The sequence below is a fragment of the Dendrobates tinctorius genome, unplaced genomic scaffold (assembly GCF_039654945.1).
Source record: "Dendrobates tinctorius isolate UK_male_01 unplaced genomic scaffold, ASM3965494v1 ptg000251l, whole genome shotgun sequence".
NCBI lineage: Eukaryota > Metazoa > Chordata > Amphibia > Anura > Dendrobatidae > Dendrobates > Dendrobates tinctorius.
The window spans coordinates 12,524,298-12,538,095 of record NW_027361918.1 but is presented as its reverse complement, the minus strand read 5'-3'; the positions used below and the strand labels follow the sequence as shown (position 1 = coordinate 12,538,095).

General features: G+C 46.1%; 1 protein-coding gene across 1 annotated transcript in view; it reads left to right on the top strand.

Moving 5' to 3' along the window:
* Positions 1 to 13,798, top strand: part of LOC141065406 (vomeronasal type-2 receptor 26-like) — a 135,835-nt gene that overhangs the window by 85,212 nt on the left and 36,825 nt on the right. The window contains exons 5-6 of the mRNA XM_073557870.1: positions 1,055 to 1,899; positions 2,907 to 3,035. Of these exons, the coding sequence (XP_073413971.1) occupies positions 1,055 to 1,899; positions 2,907 to 3,035 (974 nt within the window). The remainder of the gene's footprint in view (positions 1 to 1,054; positions 1,900 to 2,906; positions 3,036 to 13,798) is intronic.

The window sequence follows — 13,798 nt, the reverse complement described above, 5'->3', positions numbered from 1 at the left end:
TCATTGTACTTATGTTATTTATGATACAGTGTTTACTGTTGTTTTTTGTTGGTTTAATAAAAGGCTGCTGTGGCCATAAAAAATCCAAAGAAAATACTTGTGTCCGTGTCTTAGTTGGCGCCGATGAAGGGGTGGGGGTTTTCATGGTCACACAGGGGTAACGGGGGAAAGTCAAGATGCTTTGTCTCCCCTGAGGTAAACCACTTGACAATACCAACGTCAAGAAATGGCCGGAGGAAGCCTCCCAGCCCCCCATAGGAGGCGTGGGCAGAGGCCATCATGATGGGGGGTTGGAGGATTTAGTGGGGGGAGGGGTTAACAGGGAGGGGGAGCCAGGGGGTATTAGGTGAGGGTAGGGGGTGTTCCCGCCCTCTGTTCCCGCTCTCCCAGCTCCAAAGCAGTCCAACCCTCCCTCCCTTCTTTTCTACAGCTGGGAGCGTGATTCTAATTTTGGGTCATGGCGGTTTTGGAGGAGGGTGAGTCTTTGAAGTCAGTGGAAATTGGTTTTGGAGACTCGGTGTGTAGGGTCTCCTCCGTTAAAAGGTATGCTGGTCGTGATCTGGTGAAAGGTGGACGGGGAGTTTTCCGTCGGAAGTGGGTGGATCTCCAAGTAGTTCGTAGACAATATCTATTGGTGTGCTGGTGCTCCTGAGCCTGTGGGGTTATGGCTGGGAGCAAATGGACGTGGTTTGTTCACAGCATTTTGGACTACTTCTCCATGATCTTGTGGCTTCAAGGACTCCTCCTTTCAGTGTTCAAATCATTGTACTTATGTTATTTATGATACAGTGTTTACTGTTGTTTTTTTTTGGTTTAATAAAAGGCTGCTGTGGCCATAAAAATTCCAAAGAAAATACTCGTGTCCGTGTCTTAGTTGGCGCCGATGAAGGGGTGGGGGTTTTCATAGTCACGCAGGGGTAACGGGCGAAAGTCAAGATGCCTGGTCTCCCCTGAGGTAAACCACTTGACAATACCAACGTCATGTTCAGAATATTTATACATGTATTTCACGTTGATTCTTTCTATGTTAATGATCACATTACTTCATCCACAGACTCACAAAGCTGCCTGAAATGTTTTGAATATGAAAACTCCAATGTTGATAGATCCGGGTGTGTCCCCAAAGATGTTGATTTTCTTTCTTACGGTGACATAGTAGGAGCCACTTTGACAAGTGTTTCAATACTTTTTTTCATCATGACAAGTGTAATTCTGGGAATTTTTTGGAGGTATCGAGAAACACCGATAGTAAAAGCCAATAATCGCATCCTCAGCTACATTCTCCTCATTTCCATTGCACTTTGCTTCATGTGCACTTTGCTATTTATTGGGCGACCATCACAGGTTTCTTGTCTTCTCCAACAAGCTGCCTTCGGAATTGTCTTCACCGTCTCCATTTCTTCTGTATTGGCCAAAACTTTGACAGTCATCATTGCCTTCAAAGCTACTCAGCCCGGAAGCAAGGTTAAGAAACTCTTAGGATCGAGGATTTCCATCACCTTTGTATTCCTCTGCTCTTTGGGTGAAATTCTGCTATCAGTCTTATGGATCATGTTCTATCCACCCTATTTAGATGTTGACACAGAGGTGGACACTGTTCTACTGTTGTGTAATCAAGGGTCAACCACCTTCTTCTTCTTGAATATTGGTTACATTGGTTTACTGGCTCTGATTTGTCTTGGGGCTGCATTTCTGGCCAAAGATTTCCCAGACAGATTTAATGAAGCCAAGAACATAAGTTTCAGTATCCTGATATTCTGTAGTGTGTGGGTGACATTTGTCCCAACCTACCTCAGTGTGAAAGGGAAGAACATGGTGGCTGTGGAGGTCTTCGCCATCTTGACATCCAGTGCAGGATTAATGAGTTTCATTTTCTTACCTAAGTGTTATTACATTTATGTCAGTAAAAACAGAATATAAGAAGATAAACTACTGCTGATGATCAAATTTGTTCATGCTGAATTGAACTTTCCTTGAAGTTTACAAAAAGTATGGATTCTCCTAAATCCAATATTTTTGCTATTTATTTTGTGCAAAATTACAAAAATGGCTGCCATTTTGGAAAAGAGTTAATAAAAAATTAAAACTTAACTCACTGTTCAACTGTTCCATCGCCATCGCAGCTCACTGTATGGTCCTCCGTGCTGTCTGGCCTTTTCGTTTCACCTTCCCTGTCATGCAACATCCCTCTTAACTCTGCACTGGGGCTTATAGTACAAAGTAGGCCCCTAATGTTACAGCACATGTTGTGATGTTATTATGATGTGCAGCCCCTGAGGCACTGACTATATAAGGAGATGGACATACTGTCCATGTTCCCCCTTGAAACAAAAAACAAGTTTATTGTTGTACTATATTATGTGATACAATGTGAAATATGATGTGTAATATCAATTGTGATATGCGTTAAAAGTGTTATAGTATTGATAGTGCGTGAATTTTGACAGTAGAGATAGTGAGAGTTAATTTTTGGGACTAATCCAGAGTGGGAGGAACTGAGTTGAAGCTAAAGTGACAATTTCCTGTTAGAATGTTAGATAGGGATTGGAGTGGATAGAAAAAGGATCCAAGGTCCATTTTGGGCAGTGACACATTTTGGGATGTCCCAAAAGTGAGATAAGACCAAAAGGAAGAGATAGGAAGATCCAGAGCAGAAGTTACTAAGGGACAGAGTAATCTACTGGAGAGGGGTCCTAGGAGAAGATGCCAGCAGCAAGACCTAGAGTTTTTAACTCACAAGTTAACTGGCCTAGACAAGACAGAATATGTGAGATGAATGCATTGTTCCAGCTGGGAGTTCCTGAGCATCAGCAAAAGAGATGATAAGTACTGGCCATACTAACACTCTAAAGAGTAAAGGAAGTAGAGGAGGATGCAGAAAGAATAACAATATCTTTAATTTACAGACTGTCATCGCAGAAGTGGATGCCATGGGAGGGTGTATTGCAGCAATTGAGGGGGCTCCTGGCACCAGACAAAATGTTAGTGAAGGTGCAGGAGCCAAGGAACAAATTGTGAAGGACGTGGAGGAAGAGGTGATTGGTGCACAACAGTCAAAAGATGAAGAGGATAATAATCCCCTATCTGTTGTGCATTTTTGGTGGGGGGGGATGGAGGAAGCAAGCTTGAATGCTACGCTGCCAGCAACACACCATGGACTTGGACCTCATGGAAGCACCAAATACATGAGTGTCTTCTTGGTACACTATCTGCAACATGATACTTGTATCCTTAGGGCTAGATATTGTGTTAATTAGTGGCTTGCAAGGCTGTTATATCCATAGGACAAGAGTAAATTTTGCCGGATGGTTCCCCCTCTGGAAAGGAACACGTGCATGCTCAAGTATCAAAACATGCTCGTAGACAATCTTAAGAGTGGTTTTCCCTAAGATTCTTGTGATGCACCCAGTGTGCATTGCAGTAATAGAATTCCAACCCCAGGAACGTTGAGTCGTGAATGCAAAAACATTAGAAGCAGCAGTGTGACTTGCATGGGTTCGTGACAAGAACATGCCTTGGGGTTGCGCCTGCAAGGGTTAATCTATCTCCTCTCACTCAGTCGAGCAGTCAACACAGACACAGACCACACATCCGCTTCATAGATGCTGCCACCACTCACCGAATACACGGGGGATGAGTCCTGGAAATACTACTACTACTGTCGGCCAATCACCAGGATAACACACTATAAGGCTATGGATTCGTTAGAGCATACAAGGTTCAAACTTATTAAAGTTTTAAGCTTTAATAGAAAGGGTACAGTACTTACAATAAAAAGGATATAAAAAATGTGGAAATAAAAAGTGACATACAAATATGCAAAACAGTTATAAATATAAAAGTGAGAAACTTACAGAAATGTCTAAACTTTGCAGTCTGTGAAAAATGAGGATGAATGAACTCATGGAGATCAACATCCAACGCTGCGGAGACACCATCACATGTTTCTCAACGCAGTGATGCTAGAGCATTGCCCCCCATCCCTTATGGGAAATATGCAAAAACATGTAAATCAAGAGCCCCCCATCCCATAAGGGATGGGGGCAATGCTCTAGCATCACTGCGTTGAGAAACATGTGATGGTGTCTCCGCAGTGTTGGATGTTGATCTCCATGAGTTCATTCATCCTCATTTTTCACAGTCTTCTACTAGGCATTGCTCCTACTAGCCAGTTTCCTACTCCACACTGATGAGGGGCAATACCCCGAAACAGCTGTCTGTGGATGGATACCATGTTTTGGCATAGGTAGTTTCCTTCATTGGAGACTGCCCTTCCCGTGGTTGTTCCTTCCCGGGGAAAGACCTGGCTAGTCATTGCTTGCATTGAGAAACATGTGATGGTGTCTCCGCGGCTCTTGATTTACATAAACTTTGCAGTCTGGCATTCTGCTCCCTGAGGAGGGGCGACATATGGAAACTCTCACACCAGCTTGGTTGTCCCTCAGTCTGTGAACATCTTTCTTTGTGTAAAGGCCTAAATTATAGATTTAACCTGGAGATCAGATTTCTAGACCAGCCTCTCATGTTAATATCCTATTTCTGGATCCTCACTATTTTACCAATAAATACATTATTTTTCTCTGAACACTATTTGTGTGAACTTTCTCATAGTAATTAGTGTCAGGCTACAATTAGCATCTCTCTTCAAAAGAGTCAGAAGGTGTGAAATGTTTCCAATTCTGTGTGCTCTCAGGAAGGCCACTTGGAGAGACTGGAGACTGCCTTTTTCAGGATAACATATTCTGTGATCTTTGTGAAGAGCTGCAGCCTGGAAACATACAGTGGGGAAAAAAAGTATTTAGTCAGTCAGCAATAGTGCAAGTTCCACCACTTAAAAAGATGAGAGGCGTCTGTAATTTACATCATAGGTAGACCTCAACTATGGGAGACAAACTGAGAAAAAAAAATCCAGAAAATCACATTGTCTGTTTTTTTTTTCATTGTATTTGCATATTATGGTGGAAAATAAGTATTTGGTCAGAAACAAAATTTCATCTCAATACTTTGTGATATATCCTTTGTTGGCAATGACAGAGGTCAAACGTTTTCTGTAAGTCTTCACAAGGTTGCCACACACTGTTGTTGGTATGTTGGCCTATTCCTCCATGCAGATCTCCTCTAGAGCAGTGATGTTTTTGGCTTTTCGCTTGGCAACACGGACTTTCAACTCCCTCCAAAGGTTTTCTATAGGGTTGAGATCTGGAGATTGGCTAGGCCACTCCAGGACCTTGAAATGCTTCTTACGAAGCCACTCCTTCGTTGCCCTGGCGGTGTGCTTTGGATCATTGTCATGTTGAAAGACGCAGCCACGTTTCATCTTCAATGCCCTTGCTGATGGAAGGAGGTTTGCACTCAAAATCTCACGATACATGGCCCCATTCATTCTTTCATGTACCCGGTCAGTCGTCCTGGCCCCTTTGCAGAGAAACAGCCCCAAAGCATGATGTTTCCACCACCATGCTTTACAGTAGGTATGGTGTTTGATGGATGCAACTCAGTATTCTTTTTCCTCCAAACACGACAAGTTGTGTTTCTACCAAACAGTTCCAGTTTGGTTTCATCAGACCATAGGACATTCTCCCAAAACTCCTCTGGATCATCCAAATGCTCTCTAGCAAACTTCAGACGGGCCCGGATATGTACAGGCTTAAGCAATGGGACACGTCTGGCACTGCAGGATCTGAGTCCATGGTGGCGTAGTGTGCTACTTATGGTAGGCCTTGTTACATTGGTCCCAGCTCTCTGCAGTTCATTCACTAGGTCCCCCCGCGTGGTTCTGGGATTTTTGCTCACCGTTCTTGTGATCATTCTGACCCCACGGGGTGGGATTTTGCGTGGAGCACCAGATCGAGGGAGATTATCAGTGGTCTTGTATGTCTTCCATTTTCTAATTATTGCTCCCACAGTTGATTTCTTCACTCCAAGCTGGTTGGCTATTGCAGATTCAGTCTTCCCAGCCTGGTGCAGGGCTACAATTTTGTTTCTGGTGTCCTTTGACAGCTCTTTGGTCTTCACCATAGTGGAGTTTGGAGTCAGACTGTTTGAGGGTGTGCACAGGTGTCTTTTTATACTGATAACAAGTTTAAACAGTTGCCATTACTACAGGTAATGAGTGGAGGAAAGAGGAGACTCTTAAAGAAGAAGTTACAGGTCTGTGAGAGCCAGAAATCTTGATTGCTTGTTTCTGACCAAATACTTATTTTCCACCATAACATGCAAATAAAATGAAAAAAAAACAGACAATGTGATTTTCTGGATTTTTTTTTCTCAGTTTGTCTCCCATAGTTGAGGTCTACCTATGATGTAAATTACAGACGCCTCTCATCTTTTTAAGTGGTGGAACTTGCACTATTGCTGACTGACTAAATACCGTATTTTCCGCTTTGTAAGACGCACTTTTTTTCCCCAAAATTTGGGGGGAAAACAGGGGTGCGTCTTACAAAGCGGACATGCCTTACCTAGGCTGTGATCGGGGGCGTCCGGCGGTTGCTGGCCGCTGCTGCGGGTGTGTCCGGTGCCGCGTTGTGTGCCCGTCGATGCCCGGGGCTCTGCCAACATTGTGCGACAGGCCAGAGCCCCGGCATTTCCTCGGTTCCCTGTGTGCCGGTAAAAAGATGGCCGCCGGCGCGTGCGCAGATGAGATCTCGGGACCCAGTTCTCGAGAGATGAGATTTGAAATCTCATCTCTCGAGAGCTGGGTCCCGAGATCCCATCTGCGCACGCGCCGGCGGCCATTTTCCCTGGGTTCCCTGTGTGCGCGCGGTGGTGCCTGCAAAAAAATGGCCGCCGCGCGTGCGCAGATGGGATCTCGGGACCCAGCTCTCGAGAGATGAGATTTCAGATCTCATCTCTCGAGAACTGGATCCCGAGATCCCATCTGCGCACGCGCCGGCGGCCATTTTTTTTTTTTTACCGGCACTTCAGCGCACGTATACAGGGAACTGAGGAAATGCTGGGGCTCTGGTCTGTCGAACAATGTCGGCAGAGCCCCGGGCATCGATGGGCACACAACGCCGCACCGGAGGCACCCGCAGCACCGGCCTCCAACCGCCGGACAAGTGGATAAACCTGACACCAGCACAAGACTCTGCAGCAGCAACGGCACACATCGGAGCCCCCCCTCATCCCTGAATGCGGCCTGCAGCATCACTCCACGCCTGCCTCCTCCAGCAGCGAGCCTGGGACCCCGCTACACCGCAGCCACCAACCCTGGTAAGCAATAAGATGCAAGGATTATAAGAGGCACCACCATTTTATTAAAAAATATTTTTTTCTTATTTTTCTCCTCAAAAATTGTGGTGCGTCTTATAATCCGGAGCGTCTTATAAAGCGAAAAATACGGTACTTTTTTTCCCCACTGTATGCTATCACCTTTGTGAGAGCTGCAGTCTAAGGACAGATGTTAATTTACTGCCGGTCATACATCCATAAATATACATATTTCACTACACCTCCCTCCTTATGAACTTGCATGGGGGTTGACTTACAGTGAATGTCAGGTCAGCACAGTGACTCAGTGGTTAGCACTGCAGCCTTCTCGCGAGAATTACCGCGAGAATTCCGGAATTCCATTCCGCGGGAAAATCGCATTTTAAATTCCAGTGATTTTCCCGCGGAAAAACTAGCATTTTGCAAGCGTAATTAGCTTGCAAAATGCTAGCGTTTTCCAAGCGATCTGTAGCATCGCTTGGAGAACTGATTGACAGGTTGGTCACACTCGTCAAACATAGTGTTTGACAAGTGTGACCAACTTTTTACTACTGAGGCCACCTATGCAGCATCAGTAGTAAAAGATAAAATGTAAAAAAAAATAAAAAATGGTGTTATTCTTACCTTCCGACGTCCCGCGCAGCCGTTCCCAGTAATCCTTTGCGAAAATGCCCACGATGACGTACGTTCTCGCGGGATCGCAACGTCTCGCGGTAATTCGCGATGATGTCACGCGAATGACCGCGAGACTTCGCGATCCCGCGAGAACGGACGCCATCGCGGGCATTTTCACAAAGGATTACTGGGAACGAGAGCGTGGAGGGAGGCGGGAAGGCTGCGCGGGACGTCGGAAGGTAAGAATAACAATATTTTTTATTTTAAATTCTATTTTTTACAGGGATATGTATGGTACCCACAGCCCGGAGGACAGTCTCCTCTCCTCTGGACCGTGGGTACCATCCGCAACTGTTCTGCTTACTTTCCGCATGGTGGGCACAGCCACATGCGGGAAATAAGCGGAACAATGCATTCCTATGGGTGCGGGATCGCCGCGATTCCGCAAAATTAATGAGCATGCTGCGGTTTTTATCGCGAAGCGATTCCGCCACGGTAAAAACCGCAGCATTAGCACAGCATTGCGGAATCCCATAGGAATGCATGGGATGCTTATTTTTCGCGTTTTTGCGGCAAAATCGCACGGTTAAAACCGCCGCGGAAACGAGAAAAAAATGCCACGTGTGAACTCAGCCTAAAGAGCTGTGGAATATGTTAGCGCTATATAAAAATAAAGAATATTATTATAATTGGGGTGCCACCGCTGAGGACTATACTGTGTGTGATGTTCAGGTGGAATAAGTGAAGGAGAGGCTACTTGATGCAGTGCTTGCCATCTACTAGAGCACATGCTTCTTCTGGTTCTCATCTACAAGGCGGACTGCTGTGTGGTTGACAAACAGAAGTTGCCAGTTGTCTTTGGATAGGATGAGACGATGATTGTTCAGTAGCGCTTTCAATAACATTACCACCTACCCCATGTACATCTCAAACACCAAGCCTATTAACTAGTGATGAGCGAGCATGCTCACCACTACTCGGTACTTGCCAAGCATATCACTGCTAGAGATGCCCGGTGCTCACCAAGTATTTCTGGGGTTGCTCGGTGGGAGCTCGGGTCCCCGCCCTGCATGTTTGGCGCTCTTTAGAGAGCCAATGAACATGCAGGGAATGTCTGCCACACACTGCAATGACGCAGCCATGTTGGTTGTGGCATTACAGAGATTGGCTAGCCACACTATACCATATCTTATACACATATCCATCTCAACTAACAGTCCTTCTGCGGACTAATAAATCTGCATACATATCAGTGCTAGACAGGTAGGCAGTGTATGTGGCAGTCTGCAGTGCATATAGCAAGAGGGTGTATTTCAGTCCTGTCTGCTGCTGCATTTAAATTTTGTTGCAGTGTGTTAGCAAAGTTATTGACACCAGTTTGCTGCTAAAACTAGTTACCTACAGGCCAGGTTTTAAAACTGTGGTTTTCCGACCAGATCACATATAAGGGCCCTCCAAATTCTGGCATTTCTGCCCTCAATTTAATTTTTGTTGCAGTGTGTTAGTGAAGTTATTGACACCAGTTTGCTGTGAAAAATAGTTATCTACAGGCGAGCTATTTTAAAGTGTGGTTTGTACGTCACACGGATCACATATAATTGTGCTGAAAATTCTGTCACTTCTGCCTTCCATTTAACTTTTGATGCAGTGTGTTAGCGAAGTTATTGACAACAGTTTGCTGTGAAAAATAGTTACCTACACTACATGCCAGTTATTTAAAACAAGGATTACATATAAGGGCACTCCAAATTTTGCCATTTCTGCCCTCCATTTAATCTTAGCTGCAGTGTGTTAGCTGTTATGAATGAGTCACCGTAGGAGGCAAAAACAGAAATACTAGCTAAGTCCAGAAAACCAGAGAAGCTGGCAGCTATCGGATTGCAGACCCCTGAACCTAACAACAACAACTAGCAGTAGCCATGGGGGGTTCCTACGGTGCCCTAGACCCCTCGATCACAGCCGGAGAACTACATAGCCTAAAGACAGAAAGGGAAATCTAAACTGCCCCAGAGCAGACCCCAAAGCAATAGGCAGCCCCCAACATATAATGACGGTGAAGCAAGATGAAAAAACACATACACAGACAGAAAGATAGGCTGAGCAAACGATGGGGCCCAAGCTAACTAAATAGGACAGTAAAGGAAGGCTGCTGTCTGCAATCTGCCAAAACCCTTTCAAAGACAAAAGCCAACAGACTGATATGGAAAAAGGCCCTGAAGACGCTAGGCTTCAAAAATACTATATCAGTACTCAGGTATTTTCTGAAGACAGAGCTAATAGGAATTCAGCTCACCCCAGCAGGGATGGCAGAAATCCAGAAAAACAAAGCAAAACAAAATCAAAACACAAATGCAAAAAAGAGAGCAGAAAACTTAGCTTTTGAGGAGCAGGAATACAGACTGGTCTCCAAGAATACCTCAGAGAAATCACCCGCAAGGCAGAAGGGCGTCGGCTGCCTTACATGCAGTCAGCAATTCTAGTCACCCAGTCATCATCATTAGGCTCAGGTGCTTTGTAATCAGCCTCACTACCTTCCTTCACCAGAAGAGGGAGTTCATCAGACCTCAATGGTGAAGGGGAAAATGAACTCACAACAGTTAGCGAAGTTATTTATACCAGTTTGCTGCTAAAAATAGTCACCTACAGTCCAGCTATTTTAAAGTGAGGTTTGTCCGTCACACGGATCACATATAAGTTTACTCCAAATTCAGCCATTTGTAGTGAATGTGGAAAATATTGTCCTCCATTTAAAATGGGCAAGGTGCGTGGCAAGGGATATGGAACTGGAAGTGATGGTGCATGCAGAGGCCGAGTCCAAGCTGAAATTGTGCCACAACAAACACTCACATCTTCTCGCCTGACCTTCCTGTCCCAGTTACTAGGGGACCGCAGCACACCACTGTTTAACCCAGAGCAGTGTCAAAAGGTTGTTGGTTGGATAGCGGATAATGCTTCCAGTCAATTTGCCACCACCAGCACCCAGTCTTTCACATGGTAAAGTGTTGTGAGCTCATTTTCGGGTTTGCCTCTGGCTTCTGGTGAGGGTTATGGAGCTGGCTGTGCTGACAGAGGAGTAGTGAGTTTTTCTATCTGGACTCCCTCTGTTGGTGAAGGGAGGTAATGAAGCTAATCTAAATGGCAGAGACCGGCCACCTGAGGAAGATGACTGCGATTGGACATCAGGAGTTTCTGATTGGATTTAAGGCAGCCGACTCCCTAGTTTCTTGCTGGTGATTTCTCCTGACTGTGGCTTCTGGTTTCTAGTTTGGTTCCTGCCTTCTTAAAGCTAAGTTTTCTCTGCTATTGTTCATATGAGTTTTTGTCTGGTTTACTTAGTTTTTGTGTTCAGCCAGCCCTGGCTGGGACTCGGCTGAATCCCCATTTTTGTCTCTGATCTGTTGATCTCTTTGCTCTGTCTTCAGAATATACCTGAGTGCTGATATAGTGATTTGAAGTCTAGCAACTTCAGGGCCTTTTTCTATCAGACATGTTGGACATTCTTTTTGGCAGGGTTTTTTGCGTGATTGCAGACAGCAGCTTTTCTTTCCTGTCCTTTCTAGTTAGCGAGGGCCCCATCGTTTGCTCAGCCTATCTTTCTACCTGTGTCTGTGTTTTCATCTTGTTTAACCGACAATACATGTTGGGGCTGTCTATTGCTTTGGAGTCTGCTCTGGGGCAGTTTAGATTTTCCCTTTCTGTCTTTAGGCTTATTTAGTTCTCCGGCCGTGACAAGGCATCTAGGACCACCGTAGGCATGCTCCACGGCTACTGCTAGTTGTTGTGGATAGGATCAGGGGTCTGCAACCCGCTAGTTACCAACCTCTCCAGTTTTTTGGGCTTAGCTTGCTTTTTGTTTTTTCCTCCTCGGTGACTCATTCATAATAGTAAAGTCTCAGTAGCCTTGAGTCTGGACCGCATATTCCTCACCCTGATTCTCCTTCCTCACACCATGCCGAGTGCCCGGAGACAACTGATCCCACATTTGGACACTCCAAAGAGCTGTTCACTTTTCCATTTACAGATTCGGCCTCTCGCCCGGTCCAGTTGAAGCGGGGTAAGAGGAGATTGCATGTAGCAATGCCCAAATATTTAAGTAGCCACAGTCACATGAAGGCAACAGTGGGAAAGTGTCATGAGGTGGACAAAGATGAGACACCATTGCCAGAAAATCAAGAGGAGGACCAGGGTGCAGAAGTGGAAGACGAAGTGGTGAATGATATAGTAACTTACCCAACCTGGCAGGAGGACATGCAGAGCGAGGACAGCAGCACACAGGGGGAGGGAGTTGTAGCAGCCCAAAAGGCAAGAAGAAGCTATGTGGTGGCCGTACACAGAAGGTTGGCAAACCTTCCCCATAACACCAACACAATGCAATTTGCCAGTACAACTGTTAGGTCTTCCTGAGTCTGGTGGTTTTTTAAAGACTCTGCTGATAACCCCAAAAAGGCCATTTGCACCACCTGCCAGGCCAGCATCAGCAGGGGTAGCAAAACTACCATCCTGACCACCACCAGCATGATCAGGCACATCGCAGCAAAGCACCCTACTTTGTGGGCTGAACCTCAGGGTCCAGGAACAGTGTCTGTGGGTGACACCACTGCTTCTTCCGCTGTTGTGTGTGGAATCCAAGCCCCTGTCCATGGTGCATGCGAAGAAGCCTCCTGTCCTGCACCTGTCATTGCACACACTCAACTAGCACCATCAGCAAGCACATCCACGTCCTTGTCAAAGCACAGCGTTCAGTTGTCCATACCCCAGTCCTTGGAACGCAAGCGTAAATACGCACCCAACGCCCCACTGGCCACACTACTAAATTCCCACATTTCGAGACTGCTTGCAATCGAAATGTTTCCTTTTAGGCTCGTAAAGACGGAAGCTTTCCGCAACTTGATGGCGGCGGCCGTCCCTTGGTATTCAGTCCCCAGCTGCCACTATTTCTCCCGGTTTGCCATCCCCGCATTACACAAGCACGTGTCCCACAACATTAGCCATGCCCTCAACAATGCAGTTACTGGGAGAGTCCACCTAACCACGGACACGTGGGCAAGTGCTTGTGGGCAGGGACAGTACATCTCGCTGATGGCACACTGGGTTAACATAGTGGAAGTCAGGACCCAGTCGGACCTTTGGATGGAACATGTCCTCCCGACGCCGAGGATTACGGTCCCTAGGTCAATCAGGGTTGCCCCCACATTCTACAGCTCCTGCACCTCCCCCTCCTCTTTAGCCTCCCTCTCTGAAATGACCACATCAGTCACAAGCTGGAAGCACTACAGTACTGCCTCAGCCAAGTGGCAACCGGCTGTGCTGAAGCTAATATGCTTAGGTGACAAACCGCACAATGCTGAAGAGTTGTGGACAGTTCTGAAAGAGCAGGCAGATCTGTGGCAGACACCGCTGAATCTACAGCCAGGCATGGTCATGTGTGACAGTGGCCGGAAACTGCTGGTGGTTCTGAGGCGAGAAAAGCTTACACACGTACCATGCCTGGCCCATGTGCTTAACCTCGTGGTTCAGCGGTTTCTCAAAACCTATCCGGAGCTGCTGGATCTGCTTGTCAAAGCACTTCACCTATGTGCCCATTTTAGGAAGTCAGCTACAACTTCTGCCGCCCTTGCCGTGCTTCAGCAGCGTTTGCAGCTTCCAGCTCACCGACTGTTGTGTGATGTCCCCACACATTGGAACTCTACACTGCAGATGTTGGGAAGGATTTGTGTGCAGAATAGGGCAGTTGTTGACTACTAGCATCAACAAGGACATCAGTATTCAGTTCAGACTCCACATATAAGACGTCAAGAGTGGACATGGATGTCAGACATATGTACCATCCTCCAAAACCTTGAGGACTCCACCAAGATGGTGAGCGGTGATGGCACCATAATTAGTGTCACCATCCTGCTTTTCTGTATTCTGAAATGCTCTCTGCTCACAATCAAAGAAGATGCATTGCAGGCGGAGCATGATGAGATGGATC